Source organism: Benincasa hispida, chromosome 3, assembly GCF_027475165.1.
Source record: "Benincasa hispida cultivar pf3 chromosome 3, pf3_genome.v1.1, whole genome shotgun sequence".
NCBI lineage: Eukaryota > Viridiplantae > Streptophyta > Magnoliopsida > Cucurbitales > Cucurbitaceae > Benincasa > Benincasa hispida.
This window is the reverse complement of record NC_143480.1, coordinates 8973310-8993423: the sequence shown is the minus strand read 5'-3', so window position 1 is coordinate 8993423 and position 20114 is coordinate 8973310. Positions and strand designations below refer to the sequence as shown.

General features: G+C 33.5%; 2 protein-coding genes across 4 annotated transcripts; one reads left to right on the top strand and one right to left on the bottom strand.

Moving 5' to 3' along the window:
• The first annotated feature begins 7400 nt into the window (after positions 1–7400).
• Positions 7401–9277, top strand: LOC120073989 (uncharacterized). Of its 3 annotated transcripts, none has more exons than XM_090312267.1 (2): positions 7401–7901; positions 8809–9277. In XM_090312267.1, the coding sequence occupies exon 1, from the start codon at positions 7531–7533 to the stop codon at positions 7879–7881; it is 351 nt and encodes a 116-aa protein (XP_090168393.1). In that variant the 5' UTR covers positions 7401–7530; the 3' UTR covers positions 7882–7901; positions 8809–9277. The 3 variants fall into 3 exon arrangements, with proteins under 3 accessions (XP_090168393.1, XP_038882870.1, XP_090168394.1); XM_039026942.2 differs by having other exon boundaries at positions 8687–9277; XM_090312268.1 differs by having other exon boundaries at positions 7402–7901; positions 8994–9277.
• Positions 9278–15235: 5958 nt separating this feature from the next.
• On the bottom strand, positions 15236–17539 carry LOC120074379 (WUSCHEL-related homeobox 9-like). The gene is made up of 4 exons (XM_039027481.2): positions 17326–17539; positions 16454–17239; positions 15833–16047; positions 15236–15460 (listed from the first exon to the last, which is right to left on the bottom strand). Exons 1-4 carry the CDS (start codon positions 17465–17467, stop codon positions 15455–15457), a joined length of 1149 nt encoding a protein of 382 aa, XP_038883409.1. The 5' UTR covers positions 17468–17539; the 3' UTR covers positions 15236–15454.
• Positions 17540–20114: the final 2575 nt, after the last annotated feature.

Sequence of the window (20114 nt, the reverse complement as noted above, 5' to 3'; positions counted from 1 at the left end):
GATTGGAGAATCAATTAATATTTAAATTAAGATTTAAATATTAATTATATGAATTTGAATCATATTGGTGGAATTGATGTTTTATTAATTTAATATTAAGAGATTAAATTAATTAAATTAGTTTTATTTAAATTAATTTTGAATTAATTATATAAAACTAAAATTTAAATAGAATAGCTTTATTTAAAATAAAAAAACCAATTTAATTGAAATTGATCTCTGAGTTAGTGGATTTTTCCCAAAAATTGGCAAAATCAACTAATAAATATTTATGATGTTTTATCACCAAAATCCACCAAGAATTCTTCAATTAATACAAAGTAGGAGCTACCCTACATGCAACCATGTTCTAATGCATGAAAAAAGTCTATATAATGAAGCTTCATGCATGGAAATTGGAAGAAGACTGAGTTCTTTATCCTTACTGCTGTAAAACCAAACCCTACTCCACCCTCACTAGTTCATCTTCAATTCAACTTGATTAGAGTGTTTCCACCATACATTCCTTCTTGAGCATAGTTGAGAAGATCTTGTTGGTGGTCTATCTGAAGAATTCAGCTCAAACTAGTGGAGATTCTGCTGAAATCGTGAAGAGAACAACAAAGGTATTTTCATTTTCAAACACTCTTTTGAAAACTTCATAAGTAACATGTTTAAAACTCAAATTAAATGTAGATTAAGTGCTTATTGATTCTGAATTCTTCTGTTGCATGTTATATTACTCCTTAATTGATATCAGAACATGATTTAAGCGTTTAACTATCGTTAATTTGAGTTTGGTGGGTGTTCTTCATGAACTGTATAAAAATAGTATGCTTATATGGTTTTTTCAGAGTTTTGGAATTTGAATCTTTTCAATTATATTGTAACTCTTGTAATTGGCTCTTATTTGATGGGTCTTAATATGTGTTTAAGAGTCTGTAATTCGTTTGGAGTCATTAGAGTTGCAATTAGGATGTAATTGAAGAAAAAAATGAAGAAGGTCGAAGCAGCAGGAACTGAAAATTCGAATTTCTGCCAAATACTCGATGCTCGAAGGGATACTCGATGGCATTCTTGATGGAATTTCATGAAATACTCAATGCATGATGCCATACTCAATGATAATCCATGCATCTACTCGATGATATTTCATGAAATACTCGATGCATGATGCCATACTCGATGGTACTCGATGTATGATGCCATACTCGATAGTACTCGATGCATCTGCTCGATAATATTTCATGAAATACTTGATGCTGGATGCCTTACTCGATGGAAGATGGTGTCTACTCGATGGTATTTTTGTGAAATATCTGATACTCAATGTTATACTTGATGCTTAGTAGCATACTCGATGTTGGTTGCTTGCTGATACTTGATGAGTTTTGCCTGGTTCAAGGTGGTTCGAGCGATTCAGAAGTTTTTGAAGCCGGTTTTGCTAATTCTTGTAATAGTTAGACTTTTATTTATTTTAAAATACCAAAACAAAAAACCATATTATTTTATGTTTAATTATTTATATATTTGATGTTTTTTATAATTAAATATTTTTATATATGCATAAAGTATGCCATTTAGATTTAAAATACTAACATAGATAAACATGTTACATGCATTATTGTATGTTATAATTAGTTATAATATATAGTATGCATGTTTTAGGGTTTGTTGAAAATTGATATAATTGTTATATTGATTTTAAATACCTTTGAAGCATGTTATGGCATGTTAAAGCAAGTTTATTTTATAAGTTTGTTATAAAATAAAATTAGACTTTAAAATCTATATCAAAGATAAACAACATGCTCACTTAGGTTAACAACTAATTTTAATTGTTAAAATAGATTGTTACCATATAAAATTTGGTTACAAACTCAAATCAATTCATTAACCTGTCTAAGGCTGGAAATACTTAAGTTGACGGTTTACGTAACACCTCCTACTTGGGGAGTATTGCCGAAATATTGAGCATTGTTAACTGATTTTATGAGTTTGCATGAGCAGTGTGAGGTTTAAAACTAGTTTAAACACTTAGACATCGTAGGGTAATATCCAAATATAAATGTTATACTTGGATAAAAATAATTTAGACTTCTTTAAAGTTAGCCGTTTTTAAACCTAAGTAAATATACCCTAACATTTAGAACACTTCAGTGAGAGATTAATATATTTGATATATAGTTATTAGCTCTCACGTCCTCAAGAGTTCATACCGTGAGATCCATGCTCAGCTTCATGTCACTTTTACTGCAACTACTCCATTCAGAAAGTGTTTGCATGAGTCAATAACAAGGTGAATGAGGGAAATAACTCATAGTAAGTGGGTGAAGGAAATGATGTGTCAACATTTTCCTATGGTCTCCTCCATTAGTTTGAACCGTGAGATTCCTATGTTGCACCTGCTGTCGTTTTTAGGCGGCACTAGCTAGTCGTTAACCATGGTAATCCCTACGGAGGGTTGTAACATAGGATTTCAGGAATATTCGATCTTTGATTTAGAACTCTAACTATTTTCTTCTTTTATCTGCATAGTTCTTTTGTCTGTCACAAGCTATTTTAAGATTTTCTCTTATTAACCTAACATTTTTTTATGTCGTCTATGTTGGGATTAGTGTCCTAAATCTCTTGTATTCTCGTAGTTTGTAAACATTGTATAAATAAATTGTTAAAATAATTGTTATTTTATGAGCATACACTTATTCCAATAAACTAAGATCCTAGGTTATTTTATATAATTTAAACAAGTATGTAGAAACATACATGTGGATCTTGTTTAAATAATAACCTAAACAATCTGTAAAAGATGGATAAGGATGGTACCTTATCCTTGTGATATTATGCATACGACCCACTTTGTAGATGTTACAAGTATTGTAAAATGCTAAAAATGATCCGATCCTGATCATTCATATAGAGACATGTGAGCGGGGGTATCTTATACAGAGAGTTCGTATATGACCAGACCATGAAATGATTAGTCTTATTATATAACTCCGTTAAGAGTAAAGACTTACATTTCACCAGGATGACCATAGGTGACATGACCTGAATCCTGAGTGAGTTATGAACTCCTGCCTATGAAAGCAGTCCTTTGATTTGTATGGGCGAGAATGGCTAGATTGCTAACTCAATATGCCTACCATTTGGGAATTCGTCTGATTGAGAAACTGGGAACACAACTACACAAGATGGAATTGTTCTTTCCTGATGTCGGGGTAAGTAGATAAATTGCTCTCTTAAAGGCTGATTCTGGGGCTTGAACAATGTGGCCACACCCTCTCCTGGCCCGAGAGGGACTTGGTCATCGTTGGACTATGACTTATTGTTCATTAGAGAGATTAATGGTACTTAAGGAGTTAGATGTAACTAAAGGGGCAAAAAGGTAATTTTGGCCTAATTGTACTTATGACTGAGTCCTACTATGACTGAGTACTCTCTTCCAAAGAGAAGCTATGGCCACTATGTTCAAGCCCAGAATCAACCCTTAAGGGAACAATCTCTCTACTTATCCCTGCTTCGGGAAAGGATTGAATTTCATCTTGTGTAAGTGAGTTTCCAGCTCCCAGATCAGACAAGTCCCTAAAAAGGTAGGCATGTTGAGTTGGCAATCTGGCCACTCTCACCTATACTAATCAAAGAACCGCCCTCAAAGGCAGGAATTCCCAAAACACTCAGGATCGAGGTCGTTTCACCTATGGTCGTTTAAGTGAGTTGTAAGTCTCTAGTATCAACGACGTTATATATAGAGTCTAGTCATCTCATGGTCCGGTCTTATATAAACTCTTTGTATAGGACACCCCTACTCGCACGTCTCCATATGAATGATCAGGATCTACCATTTGTAGTAGTTTACAATACTTGTAAACCTCTAAAAAGCGGGTCGTATCCGTAGTGTCACAAGGATAAGGTATCTTACCTTAATCCTTATACTACAGATCTATTTAGGTTATCACTTAAGTCATGATCCACTTGTGTCTCACATATACATGCTTAAGTTTACATAAGATAACCATGGAGCTTTGTTAATTGGATATGAATAAATGCCAGAATGAAATAACGATTATTTTATTCATTAAACAATGTGTATCATTACAAACAACGAGACGTTGAGAGAATTAGGACACCAATCCCAACAGACTTCAACACATTAATCGATGGATTATGTGATGCATTATCTATAAATAAAGATGATGGGATAGATGTAATATTTAAATATGGTAGTTATGTAGCGGGATCTACTTTCTATATCCCTATCTCATTACGAAGTGAGGCTGATGTACGGTTCATGATGAGCAACGCTCCTACCCTCCAATAACACTAAAGGGTTATGTGACGTCACCACCTTAATCAATCCAATAACACTAAAATGTGGAAACACACACCGAATAAAATTAAGTGAAAGAACATGCACATGCAATAAGTGGCAGAGTTTTGGAATCCCCTATTATCACACTATGGCTACGTGTAAGACCATCGGGGTAGACTACTTTTACTACATTAAAAACTACTACATTCCCACTTATCTGGCATGTTATTCACTCCAATTCGAGCCCATTACCGATAAAAAATGTTGGCCTGATCTTAACTTTCCCATTATTTATCTGGACGAATCAAGAGTTAGGAAAGTTGGCAGATCGTGTACTTCTCCCATGTAAAACAAAATGGATTGGATGGAACTTTATAATACATGGTGCACAATTTGCAGACAAGAAGGGCATAATAGACGGAATGGTCCCAATCGAGCTTGTGATGAGACTTAGTTATTTATTTTTAGTTGTCCTTATTGATTGTAACTTTTTTTTACTTATTTATTCTTTATTAATTGTCATTGTATTTAATTGATTGTATTTAACAATGAATGGTGTATTCTTTATTAATTGTCATTGTATTTATTGATTGTAATCACATTGATTTTTACTAAATATTTAAGTGAAATTTAATATTGTTTTTATGGGATCAGATGGACGAAGATGTTACCACAGGGCCATACAATGACTCGATTTTGTACTTACAACGCAACCATAGATCTGAGGCTGTTTGGGAAGACGAGCATATCGATGCAATGCATTATCGACAAAGAGAGGCTGTTATTCAAAGGCACGAGAACCCAGACCCTCGTATATTGAACTATCTACGAGCTGCAGGATTCTACAGAGTCTCTTGTATAAAATTTATACAACTAGACTGGCATCTGATAATGACATTAGTGGAACGATGGTGGAAGGATACACACACTTTTCACATGTTTCATGAAGAGTGTACAATTACACTTCAAGATGTAGCTATCCAATTTGGACTCCTGATTAATGGAATACCATTGATCGGGTCACTAAATTATGACTGGGAACAACTTTGTGCCCTTTTTTTAGGCGTAACCATGAATGACGTCATTCTTAAGGGAGGTCGTCTAAGCCTACCATGGTTAGCTGATCAATTTAACAATATCTACCAGATAATGCTGATGAAGAGGACATGCAACGATATGCTCGAGCATATATTCTCGCGTTGATTGGAGGATTGGTATTCCCGACAAATCTAATAGCAAAGTGCACCTGATGTATATTCCTCTCTTAGTAGATTTTGGTGTTGTCGGGACTTACAGATGGGGTGCTAGATGTCTTGCATGGTTGTATAGACAACTATGCAAGGGTGCAGTTACAGATGGAAAAAACATTGCAGGCCCACTTCTATTGGGCATGGGATCAATTTCCTCTTCTAACGCCTCGACGACTCCATCAATACGAGAACAACTTAGGTGACAGACCACTTGCAGTAAGGTAAGCATATTTACCTCATTATTATTGTGTTCATTATGAAATACTAATAGCTAAAATTCAACTTGTGATTGTTGTAGATGAAATGACAACTATTATGTAATTAAAGCACTGACGCATGTTCTAGTACAGTATAGGCACATATTAGATACACATATGCTTAACCAGGTATTATTTTATTCATTCATATTTCATATATTCATAATGTTTCAATCTTCTGGTTCATTCATATTTTGATACATATTCATGCAGATTATTTGGGAGTCATATAATCATCTTATCCAACCATTGTTGCCATATTGTCTCGATGGTAATGAGATATGGACATCTAGATGTCCATTCATATGCTTCTTCATTGTGAAGTGGCATCACCCAGATCGTGTGATGCGTTAATTTGGGATGTTGCAACAAATTCCTCAACCTTGCAACACAAACGGCCGACTTCATTCACACGATTTAAGGGGCAGACATGAGTGAGACTAGATTGCATATTTGGCTCCTCAAATTTCAATATGGGAAAATCGTCAGAGTTTGGTTGTTAATGGACATTCTATTAACAACGGTGTAGGTACTGAGCCTGGATATATTGAATGGTATTCCACTGTGAGCAGACGGTACATAACTAAAGCAGGAGCATCCTATCACTTGTTGGTATGAGTTTATTGTTTACTAGAATTGTTTGATTTTATTTCTTCATTACACACCAAAATAAATTTTAAAGTTACTAACTTGTTATTCAATTCTTTTTCAGACCGAGCTTCCAAATTTGCTCATCTGCTCAAAAAGCCTTGCGTAGACTCACCTCTATATATCGAGTGCGATATTTTGATTGTCATGTTCCAATGGAAGAACAAGGTGATCCAGCAAGACATGAGGATGTTCCTATTCGACCTAATGTTCGGAATGAATATCCAACAACGCCACTCAATCATTTTACACATACTTCCATGATGTCCTCTCCCTCAACATTTAGATTTTTTCCAACAACCTCAGTACATTAAGTATGGAAGAAGGACAAACTTCACATGTCCATCCAAATGTCTATGACTAGTATGTGACATATCGCAATGTAGTGAGGCTATACACTTTGCAGAGAAAAGTCAACCATCAAGTGTAAGAGGGTGTGGCGATCGTGGACACTATGTGACTCAACATGATCGATTTAGGCATAATAGAGGATCTTCTTCCAGTCGTGAATAAAGAACATTGTACATATGATTAAATTTATTAATGAAATTCAATCACGAAAATGCATTTGTAGTCTACAACACATTCTAAAGAACCTAAATACTATTTACAATAGTCCAAAGTTAATATCTATATTTTTACATAAGTTTCTAACAACTTTAAACAAAAACAATAATCTGAAATTAAAAATTAATATTGAGTACATCAAATCAATCATAAAAATTTCTTAATCTCAAAATAACATTATTATTTATACTGATAAAAAACTAGTAATATTCCTATCAAAATAAAAAACAAGATTAATGAGATAGTTGATTTTAGATAACAATGATTTAGAAGATTTTAGATTATTTTATTATTTTTTTTAAAAGCATTTTTTTTTTTAATGAATGTAGAGACGCATTTAGTAAAAAAAAAAAATAATAAAATAATAGCGAATGTCAAATGAGGAAAAGAAAAAACAACCATTTTCCCCTACACGCAGAGGTAAACCGACTTGGACGAATCTGTAATTGTGAGAAGAAGATTGCTGAGGACTGAGAACTGAAACTTTTGCTCAGTAATATTGCCGCTGCCCATCACCATGACGGAATCCAATCCTCCCGTTGATCCTTCTCCATCTCATCCTAAAACTTCGAATGAAGTAAGCAGCGGTGCCCCCAAGGTCGAATCCACAGGCCACAGGGTCCGCTTTCCGAACCCACCGGAGATCCAAAATCCCGACCCTGCAACTCTTCGAGATCAATGGAGATTTGCCATAAAACAGTACAGTAAATGGTACTCACATGCTTGGGGTACTGCTATACTTGCTGGGATCTCCTTCTTCGCTCTCGGTTGGGTTATTAAGGGTTCCAATCCTCTCCCCTCTCGCCAAGATGATTCCAATTCGCCTTCCTCCTCCGCTTCCACTACCGCACCTGAAGCTCGCCCTTGAAATTTTGACTTTGGATTGGGGTGAGTGTTGTCTTTCATTCATATTAATGCCTTTATCGAATTCTAGATGTTGGGTTTTCCAAAAAATAAAAAAATAAAAAAAAAAACATCTGTTGAACTTGAGGTGAGTTGATTGTCGAATTTATTGATGTCGTTTGTTGGCTAAGAATGAATTTTGGAGCTTCTGAGTCAGGAAGGGTTTCCTCACTTATGCTCTGAATTCCTGGAAATGGTTTCTCTTGACACTACAGTATGCATCCAGACAAGTTCTTTTAAAGTTTCGCGTGCTCTTGTGATGCCAATTAGTACAAGGTTTGATTGTGGAGGAGGTCTAATAGTGAAGCGTGATAGGTATTTTTCACGTTCCAGACAAGATGTGTTAACAGAGTCTTCTCAAGTTCTAGTTAAAGATAAGTTTCTTCATCTAGTTTAGGATATATTAAGCAATCATAGACTGATATGAGGAGTTTTTTAATCTTTTCTTTATATCTCCGTCATTCTATCTATTAGGAGGTTTAATTAGAAAGAAACAAAAGAATTTTCGAAATTGTGCTATGAAGTCTTCTAGAGGAGATGTTTAAGACTATATTTTTATGGCTTCCTATATAGCATCTATCAGAAATCCTTTTTGCGACTACCCGATCTCTTTGATCATGACTAATTAGGGAACCTTTTATAACTCCGTGGATTTAATAGGCTTTGTTGTGTGTTTGTGCTTTTATCTCATTTGACATTTATCAATGAAGTTTATTTCTTATGAAAGAGGCCATAACATGAAATAGGTCTTGAGATGGGCTTTTTGTTAGGTCTTTCTGGGCAGCAAGTGGTTTAATTTATTTGGTGATTATTGTCATCCATGATTTTAGCAAGGCTCTAGAAGCTGGTTGTGCTTAATGGTAGCTTCACTTTTAATTTCCTGTGCAATTAGCCACTACTGGATGTTATGTTTCATGCACTGAAATTCATCGACTTTGAGGAATGCTGCTGCTCAATTGTGATCTGATTTTGATACACATTCGTTAAAGAACTCTTCTAGCATGATTGGTGCCCAAGGAATAACTTTGTTGATTTGGGTTGTGGCACAATGAATAACCCTTTCATTATGGTCTCCAGAAAAATAAACCATCTTTGCTTACTGCCACTGGATCAGCGACTATGCTGGGAGTTCAGACTCTATTAATCTTCAGAAAGCTTTGGTACTGGACTGTCACCATTTCTTGCATACATTTTTCTTAGTTCTGATTTTACCATTTTGTAAAGTTAAACCTTTTTCATACGCAGTTGCATAGAAAGTGTAAAGTTTATGGTTTAGGGTCAGACGTTTTTATTATAGTGATTTGTTACATTACATAACATGCAAAAATATTATAACAGCTTTTCAATCATTTTGGTGGCTAGTTTAAGCGCATCCACCCCTTTCCCTGCAGATCAGTAGTTTGCCAATGCAGCATCACATTGAGGGAAAAAGAGAGAAAATTTAAGGCTGTTTGGAAACTGCTTTCAGAAATAGTTTTCCATTACGTTAGAACAAAAGTTTAATGGTTACTGTTCTGAAAATTCTCTCAAATCACCCTTGAGATTCTTGTTTCATGTCATCTTCTTGTCTGGGATAATTTAAACATGTCAACCTAGCTGGTAAACGCGTTTGCCGTTTAAACTACTCGACATCCAATCAAATCAGACATTTGTCTTTTAGGCATGGCTGCTATCACTCCAATTTCGACTGCTTTCCTACTCAGGATTTGATACATCTGAGCAAGAACTTGTTTGAAAGGATTTTAACATCCGAATACTTGAGGGCTGAGATTCTGAAGAAAAGAAGAGGTATACTCTCTTTCAGCAAAATCAGTGGCAGATTCAATCTGCCTTGTTGCGAATGGGCGTTATTGCCATAGCAGCATCTGTTTTACAAACTTGTAGAATGAGCTTTTGACATTCTTGTAGTTGACACCATTACTTCTGATAAATACTTCCGATGGAGTCAAACTTCCCCAGTTAACACTGTAAATATGTAACACTAATCTTCATTAGCAATAGAATGCGGTGTAGGTTCCCACAAGCCACAAGAAGCTGGGACACCAACTAAGGTGCAAAGATGGTCATTTTTATCCTTTTAATGAAACAGAGCTTCAAACATCACATATGGGTTGGGTTTCCATGTTGGCGAAAGAATTACAGTTTTGACAATAGTGGTATTGGCTCAAAACATTAAAGCCATAATTTTGTTTAGAAAATAGAAATGCCATTGGAATTTATATATGTATATCTTATATAGTTTAAATTAATTCTAAATCAATTTGGTGCCTTGATTTTCTAAGCAAACCAAACCAGCAGGTAGAATTGATTTGGTTTGGTTTTCTCAGGTTGATTTGGTTATATAAGTTAGGCTAAATATATGTTTTAGTATCTATTGTTTTAGAAGTTTCAAGTTAGTCTGTTTGGTGACTGTTGAAATGGGATGGTGATAGTTTGCATAGACTGATTGAAATTTGTAGGAAAAGAACCAGAGAAATTTGTATGGATGACCCGTATGTAGGGATCCACTTGAAATTTGGCCTTTTACAAACAAATGAAATTTGGCCTATGTCATCACATTGTGAATTTACTACTTTAATCCTTTCTTCTTCCTCATTTCTCTCTTTTGCAACAATTTTTTTTCTGTTTTGTCTGCTCTTCTTCTTTCTTTCCCTTTTTTTGTTTTCGACGATTTCTTTTGTTTATGCTGTTCTTTGGGCTATTTCCCTTTTTCTTTTCCGGATTTCCGTTTATGTCGCCATTTTTTTTTCTTTTTCCATTTTTTCTCTTTTTATTCTTTGTTCTACAGTTTTTTCCCCAAAAAAAACTTCCTGACGTGTCTGATGAAGAACAAGACTATGGAGAGAGGAGCGAGAGCGAGAAAATGAGAGGAAGATATGAACAAATGGAAAGAAAAATTGAAGGAAAAAAAAATTGCATTTGTGTCTTATGAGGATTAAGACGAAGGAGTGAAGAGTGGGAGTGTGAGTGAGAGCTAGAAATAGGCCATCACACGCGTTTTGAGGTCAAATGGGTATTTTTACATGTGAATTAAGTTAGTAGAAGACCAAATTTTGAGTTGGTCCCTAAATAGGATCCTCCAGATAAGAATATTCTAACTTTTTTTACCATTTTTTTTAGAAAGTTGGAGGAAGTAGAATATTATCTCTACTAGAACTTAGAAGACATTTCTCTCCCTTAAAATTCGACCAATTAAGTAGGTATTATGTAAAAGTTGATTATCAGTCAAATTTAACTTTTACCAACGGAAAAAGGTTAAATTGGAAAGTGTCCAAATATAGAAGACGAAACTGAAACTTTAAAATAACCGAATTGAAAAAACATGTGTAGGCCAAACTTATAGCCACATGTTAAAAGAAAATCCTAGCATTGTTAAAAATATGAAATGCCCCTCCTTGACCAAGCACTTCATTTTTCAATAATATATATTACTACAAAAGGGAAGATTGAGGACTCGAGATTTTTAACTCAAAAGGAAGATAATCAAATCCTGGAGGGAGAGGTAAGTTACAAAAAAGAATTTATAACACCCCATTATCCTAACATGTAGAAATAAAGATTCTAGAAATTTGGGAAGATGTTAGAAATAAAAACAGGAAAACTTATGGGAGGGAAAGGGAAGGGGGTGAATATATCAAAATTCAGATCATATGTTTACAAAATATATTTTGAAATTAATACATAAAAAAAGAGAGTGCAGAAACAGAATCAAAGAAGGATGAGGAAGACGACAAAGGTAAGAGAAGGAAAAAGGCTTCCAAAGTTGCAGCAAAGTGTGGCAGAAAATGGAAGAACAATCCAATCACTTCAACTGTTACAACACTGCCAAAATCTCAAACCATCCTCATTTGTGGGCTTTTGGCATTTTATACACATAATAAAAGCTGCACATTTCTTATACTATTCTCACATTACTCAAAATCAAAATAACCCAACTCAACTCACAAAAAACCCATCTTTTTTGGTATTGAAAACAACCCCAAAAATAAAATTGCTCTGTTGTTGACACTGTAGCTGTTGAGAAGAAGAAGAAGAGAGTTATCAGTTATGGTATGGAGATTGTACGTACAGATCAGCATATCCAATTGTTGATGATGACGATGAAGAAGATCAAATGTGATAGTTCATTCAATATTCCTAAAAAGAAAGAAAAAAGACGGGAATTTGAATAGAGGAAAAGGGGTTTTGTGTTAAATCAAAATCAATCATTTCACTCAAAAATTCAATCCTACTGTTGGAAGGTGTGTGCACGTAACAAATGTTCCAAATCAAACCCTCTGGGTAATATGTGTCATCCAACTGTTGGTTCAAATCAATACCCACAAACAAACATTTCTTTTTATTTTTAACTTTTGTTCTATGTATATCTATCTGTATCTTGAAATCTAGTTCTTTCAAAACATTAATTCCTTTCCCTTTCAAGACACTTTTTCTCATTCCCTTTCTCCAAATTTAATTTCTCTATCTCAGCACTTAATAACTCTAACCCCTATAACGCACCTTTTTTCCCCTCAACTTTTCACTTCAATTCTTTTGCTTGTGAAGTTTAATTAATAGTAGCAAATTCAATATATATTTTGAGTTTCATATTACTTCTTGCTTTGCCATGTGGGAATATATGTCAATATGTCATGTCATGTCACATTCAAGTTCTTCACTCATGTTACAAATGTGAAAGATCACAATGTCTTTCATATGAAAGCATATGTATGATCTATATATCAAAGCTTTTGAATAACAAATGTAAATTCCTGAAATATAATAATATAGGTGCAGAGATTATTATAGTATGTCCAGTTAAGAAAAAGCTTACTGTCTTCCCCAAAGCTCTACTCCTCTTCATTCCCACATAATTATGTGGCAATCCATCCATAAGCTTTGGCTAACCAGGTCTTAACCTCCAACTCATCATATTCCTTTGGAAAATGTAAAAGAAAAAGTAATTAAATTAATGTAAATAGAAGTATAATTTATATTTTATTAAATGTACTTACGGATTTTGTAGAGGCATTGCTGAGATGGTGAGTATTATAGTAATAAGCAAAACTTTCCAATTCATGAAAGAGATGAAGATGATAACATATAATTGAAAAAGTATTATTAGTATGATTCTTGCGGTAGTAGGGGTAAGAATCAACAAAATGAAGGTGTAAATGTAACCACAAAATTTTGAGTTTGAATGACTTTTGATTACAAAAAGTATACATTCTATGGCTGAAATAAGAACTCCGGCCATACGGATTAACAAGGTAAGTTATCAATTCAAGGATTATTCAGTAAATAAATACACCAATTATGATTTTAAAAGTTGATGGTTTGATTCCTGCAAATTATTGAAATAAAAAGAATGTTACATAGTGCTATGTGTTTATGATATATATTGAAGGGAAAACTTAACTATACTATCCTGATTTTTTCTTTTTCCAATGATACATATATTTTTAAAAAATTAATGGACAAAAACAACCAGAATTAAGATCAGGATCAAGTGTACCTAAAAATCTCAACTAAATTGATACATTTATAATACTCTCATCATATCTTACGACCAAAAATAAATCTCATTACTGTGAAAAATAAGTACATAGAAGTTTGTAAAGCAAGCTAGAGGCAAGCTTTGACAAACAAAACAACAAATGAAATTGATTTGTTACAGTCTCTTTCAATATATATTTGTTGAAAGAGACTATGCCAATAAACTTTGGCTTTTTATTATTGTTCTTTTTAGTTTTAAGGAGTCTCAATTGTCCCACTGGTAAAGAGAGCATAGATCATAACTCAGATGATATTTGAATACATTAGCAATTACGAAGTCCGCAGTTGAATATCTCCAATCTCCATTGCACTAAAAAAATAAATGAATAAAAATCTCACACTCGTTTAAATTCAATTTTTGAAATTGACTTGACAAAAAAATAAAAATGTATTCTGTTATAAAGTCAAGGGGTACGAAATAAACTTTATCTTAAATTTAAAGATTGTCGAAATTTAGACTGAAGTTATCAATTCTTGCTTTTAAAATATTTGTAATTCAAATTTTATTGGTTTATTTGAGAAAGTATAGTCAAAGTTGAGTTTCCCTATCCCTCTCTTTCTATGTGAAACGCATTTATGCAAGAAGCTGGCCTATTAAAAAAGGATTACTCTACCTTCTACACTCCAACGACTCTAAATATTAAAGTGAGTTTAGTTTGACAATAATTGATATCGCTCTTCTTTTTGAAGTTTCAATCTCTCAATCCTATTAAAAAAAAAAATTTAAATTAACATAAAACAGCCAAAGGTATAAACTCAACCCTTTAATTGAACGGACTAAAATCAGTTAAAGAAGTAATTAAAGTCCATATTCACTAACTATATTCTCATTTTGTAATGATCACCAAATGACAGTCTCATAATTAATGAAAGGGTAATAGGGAAATTTCCAATCAATTTAAAACCAGGAATTTGAAAACAATAAAAGTCAATGAATTTGATTAGGAAAAAGGGGAAATAATTAAGTAGAGCAGTTGCTAGCACAAGATACTGGTGAAAAGGTAAAAAAAACTGAAAGCTTTCAAAGGCAAAAATCTTTTTTTTGACTGGGAACAAAGTTGGCAACTTGAACTGAAATTAGGGTTTTATTTGAAAAAAAGAAACTGTAAAACCAAAAAAAGCAAAAGAAATCCTAAAAAACTGGCAGAGTTTAAGACAAATGATATCATCTAATTTGGCTGTGAATCTTCCTCTCCTCATTAACTGCAAACTCAAACGTCACTCTTAAACATTATTCTAGCGTTTAACTATGGTCAAATTCACTCTTAATTAACTATTAATTACTTTTCACACCATTTCAATTTGTGCTCGAGCTCCTTCCTGGCGGGTTGATCTTCTTGGTCTTATCTAGTATGTTTTTTCTTTTTGAACTCATTGTCCTCTCTGTTTTTATTGTTGTCCCTAGGCGGTTTGGGGTTTTTTGCGTTTATGTTTGGTTATATTCTAGTTTTATCTTGTTCGATTTGTTGCCCTGTCTTGTGCTTTGTTGCATGTCTTGATCTCGCAGACTGTGGGATCCCCTTATTGTTGTATAATAATATCATCTATTCTAAAAAATCTTAGAAAATCTAGTCTCATTGCATTATTCAATAAATAAGACATTTCTTACCTTTAATCAATACTTCGACAATACAAGCTCAATCAACCTCCAAGTTTGCAATTGTTTTTATACAAATTTCTGATTGAGATCATACGACTTAACTAGTTTTTTTATACTCAAGTCAGGTCACCGCAAAAGTTAAAGAAAGAATCTTAAAAAAATCACCACGTACACATAATCAAAATTTGGAAATAAAAAGTCCATTGAAAAAAAAAAAAAAAGATACAAATTACATTGCCTCAAGGATTTATCTTGTTCATCAATTCTGTCCTCTCATACATTGAGCTTTGTCACAAACAGTAAAATCTGAACCCTAGCTACTCAAAGATAGAGATAGATCAGAGGCACAGGAAACACATGCAGCTTCATTATTCCCTAGTAGTTCCCTCCACATTCCACTCTTCTATATCTGCATATGGAAGGTTTAAAAACAAAATAATCATAATAACAAAACTTTATATTATGCAAAGAAAAAAAAATAGGCATGTTCAAAATATCATGTTCTACAAGTTTAGTGAAGTCAATTAAATCTAATTATTGATTTTCATGCTAATGATATCACTACTATTGCTCTAAACTGACATGTTTTGATGTCACTAATATTTTAACGCTTTTAAAACTATGACGTGATGAGAGGCGATGTGGATGTGTCCATCTATTGATCTCTCAACCTCTAGTTCTTTGTTAAAAAATATGTAATCCTCCGCATTTTTAATAAAAAATTGAACCTTTTTTTTACTTTGAATTAAGATGGATTAGAAGGAAATGAAAAGGGGCTAACCAGATAATAGTAAGAACCATGTTGGAGTGAATGGAGAGTGAGACCCCAGTCATTGGTGAGAACAGGCTGACCATTTGAGTGAATCAAAACGGCTTCATTACCAAAAGCCTCTCGTACATTGAACGGTCCAGAAGCCACCTCGAACGCCACACCATTGATGAACACCGTTGATTTCCCTACACAGCTTTGACCTACTCCACAAACTTCACCTACACCTGCAAACACACGATCATTATTCCTTCTCTTCTTATATATATAAATTCTTTATTTTCTTTCTAGGTCAAGGGGGCCTCAAAAACCCATGCACACGTCCATCTAACGCTACATAATTCATCATAACCTAAAACTCGGCCCCTCAAAACCCTTTTTCTTCAATTCATATACATCTCTCAAAATTAACATCTTTTTTAACCTTTTTTTTTTTAAAATAAAATAAATTTCAACACCCTTTCCTCCAATTCTCTTCGACCCATTACTCAAAATCCTTCCTTTTGAACAAGGAAGCAAAAAATACATCAACCCACAAGCCAAAACATCCTTAATTGAATCACATATAACTTTAACTGGTTAAAACATAAACATCAAATCTAAGATAAATATGTGGTTAGTTTAATTTTTTACCTTGAGGAATTGCATTGGTAGGAGATGGAAGAGTGGTGAGAGGGGTGGAAATAGTGGTTTGAGGAAGAGTGTGATCAGTAGTAGAGGAAGTCAAACAAGGATGAAAATTCATAAACTGGGGCTCTAACTTCACCATATTAATCTTGTCTTGATCCAAATCTTTCTTTAAGTCCTCAGTTTGTGGGCTCATAATTTCACTCAACAACAGGCTTGTGCAAGGCCCAACTCCATGTTCAGGAACTTGCTGAACTACACTGCACAGCTCTGAGAAGCAAAACCCTTGACTCAAATTACAGCTTCCGCTGCCACCGCCACTCCCGGTCTGCGACACCGGGAAGAAAAAGGGTTCAGGCAAGACGTCGTTGGTGGGTTGTTGAAGGTAGTTCTGAGTCACCGAATTGTTGGAGGTGGGAGTCCTAATGGGAGGTTTTTTGGGAGAAGATTTGTCAGAGGAAGAAGAGGAAGAACAAGTGGTGGTGGTGGTCGCGGCGATGGAGACGATGGCGGTGGTTGTGGCTGTGGCGGTTTGGGAATTATGATTGGATTTAGAGTTTTGGATATGGCGGAGTTTGTTTTTGCTTCTGGATTTTCTGTTTTGGAACCAATAAAAAACATTGGCATCACCAACTTGTCCATATTCTTGCAATTGAGCTCTAATTTTTCTAATTTCATCTCTAGGTGGATTCACCATCCCAGAATTGAAAATTGCTTCAAGAATCCTAATTTGTTCAGGTTTTGGATTCCATCTTGGTTTTGGCTCTGGACTTCTCTCTTCACACCCACCAACTATTTAAAAAAGAAAAAAAAGTTGATCATATCAAAATATAAAACTCCAAAAAGAAAAAAGAAAAAATTGAAGGAAGAAGAAGAACCTGTAGTGTAAGGGGCAGATCTGAGGCAGGTAGTGGCAGTGGAAGAAGAAAGATTAGTATTGATATCATGTTGCCATTGGTGGTGAGAATTGCAAGGTTTGGACTTGAACATGCTAGGCCAATGTCTGTTTGATGAAGCCATGAAATGCCTTTTTGTTTGCCTATGATATGATGATATTTGACTCTCACTCTCAATACCCTCTTCAACCTACACCCAAAAATCTCAACTTTATAGGCCTACTCAACTACCCCACCTCTCTTTTTTTTTTTTTTTAAAAAAAAAAAAAAAAAAAACATTTTTACCTTTTTTTTAATATTACACAATAAAAAAAACAAACATTTTTACCTTTTTTTAATATTACACAATAAAAAAAACTAGTCCCATCTTTAATTTGAGATCAGAGATCAAAGATATAATTTTTATAATTTTTTTCAAAACCCCACAACAGGAATCCCCTGTGTTTGAATTTAAAAACTTAAACCAAAAGGGGATTATTACTAATAATTTAAAAAAGAAGAGTACTTTTGAACTTTCTTTTGATGACTTGTTAAAAAGTAAAAACACTTTTTGATGAACTCACTACTAGTAGGGATCAAAGATCAAAAAGTAGAAGAAAAAGTTCATGGTAAGAGATGAAAAGCAAAATAGAAAGATGAAAAGGGAATTGGATGTTGGGGGCTAAATTAGAAATTCTTTCTCAGAGGGTGACAGAGAAGAACCCCTCTTAATGCCAAAGCTTTGCTTTACACAAGTGAAGTTCTTTTTTCCCCCCTTATTTTTTTAATGGAGAAAGAGAGAGAGTGAAAAGAAGAAGATTAAGTTGGGGTTTTTTTCTAGGGTTTACAATAGGAGGATATTAAATAGGAGGGAAGAGAAAATAAGTGTTTGGGATTATTCTAATACAAAAGGTTGTTGCAAAACATAAATAGAGGGTGAGAAGAAGTAGAGACCAAAAGGGTTTTTTTTCTTTTTTTTTTTTCCCCTTTTTTTCTTCCTTTCAAAGTCAAAAGGAATACGAAAAAAGGTTTAATTTTGATTGGAAAATGGTGATGGGGGGATAGTAATTGCAAGCTATAGTTATATTGGAGAAATAAGGTGGAGTTTTTGGATTGACTCGAGGGATTAATATTTATTGTGACTCTTTTATCTTTTTAATTAACTTTTCACATATATAATAGTTACCTTTTTTAGGAAAAAAATGAAGAAGATAAAGACTAACCCATTTCTCAAGGCCGTTTCAAAATTTCATACTTATGAACTTAATTAACCATTTTGATGACTCTTTGTTCTTCTTATTTAATAGTGAAACAACTCTCAAACAGTCAAAACTTTTCAAAGCTTTTTAACTTTATGAATACAGATTAAAATGTTTGACTTTTGACTCATCTTTATATATCACAATCTCATTACACACAAATAAAATTAAAATATTTCAAAAGAGCGATAAAGTAAATTTATTATACGGTAAGATTAGATAATTTGGTAGATGTATAAAAATAGGCAAAACAGCCTAATATGCACTCAATTATGTTTAATAATATAAAATATGCATATACGTGATTTTATATCAAATTCAGTAAAGATAAAAGAACATTACTAGAAATAATGTCAACATAAACCTAGTTTAGCGGTTAAAATATGTTACTATGATATAATATTCTAAAAAGATAACTAAAATTTAGTAAGATAAAGTAGTAAAAAAAAGATTATAATTTAGTAAGAGAAGGGAATTGTACTCCTATCCTCATCCACAAATTATAATTATTAACTCACCATAATAATAAGTAGAAAAATATAACGAGATTTCCAGTCTCCCTCTCTATTATCCAGTGAAATCACAACTAAGAGAATGAACTCTAGTCCGACTCTATTAAATGACTTGAAAGATATAGGATGAACAAGAGTCGAAAGATGAAAGTGAAATACCAATACTTTTTTCAAAAAGAAAAATGTATTATAATAATTTAGTGGGAAATGAATTGAAAAGAGAATATGAAGATAAAAAGAAAGAAGTTAGGTTAAATTAGATAGATAGTTGGGGTATAGGGGATATGAGCAGTAAAAATCGTACCATTAAGTGAAAGAGAGTTTTCACTATCAAAGGCTTGCACGCAACACACATAGTAGCGCTGCCAGTATACACTAGAGACATAATAATATAATACACACATACACAGCACCACCATCACCACCAACAACAATAATAATAATAAAACCCTTCATTTCAAATTGTTCAATGCAAGCAAGGTTATGGGCTGTGGCAGCTGCTTAAGGATTTAGCTTCTGATCTGTACCCCTACTTCTTCCATACCAGTAGTACGATTTATTATTCCGATCCACAAACCAAAAATAAAAATAAAAAATCGATTTTATTTTTAATATGGGATATTTCATATTTTGGAAGCATTATTCACCATAAAATTAAAATAGGCAATGACAAATATAATAGTTTTATTAATATGATGAGTGTTTATATATTATATGTTAATGGGGGTGATGTAAAAAAAGAAAGAAAGAAAGAAAGAAAGAAAGATTGGGATATTTGATATTATAAATCGTGTCTCCAAACCCTAATCTCCACATGTGTGTGTGTATGTGTAAATTTTCAACTTCCCATGCATAAACAGATACCAAAATGAAGTCTTCATGTCGGCGCTATTCCGACATGCTAACCTCACCATCATCCCGCCGGTGGGTGCCATCTCATCACCTCACCTTATATTATGATTATTGATATTTTGGTAAAATTTTGAAGGGAAATTTTTTAAAAAAAAAAAAAGAAAAGAAA

Bases quoted from the DNA above. Each gene is read 5' to 3' on its own strand.
- LOC120073989 (XM_090312267.1), top strand. From the start codon at position 7,531: ATGACGGAATCCAATCCTCCCGTTGATCCTTCTCCATCTCATCCTAAA.
- LOC120074379 (XM_039027481.2), bottom strand. From the start codon at position 17,467: ATGGCTTCATCAAACAGACATTGGCCTAGCATGTTCAAGTCCAAACCT. The intron at 17,240-17,325 runs GTTCTTCTTCTT...TTTTTTAAATAG, and splicing joins ATCTGCCCCTTACACTACAG to TTGGTGGGTGTGAAGAGAGA. The intron at 16,048-16,453 runs GTAAAAAATTAA...GTGTGTTTGCAG, and splicing joins TACCAATGCAATTCCTCAAG to GTGTAGGTGAAGTTTGTGGA.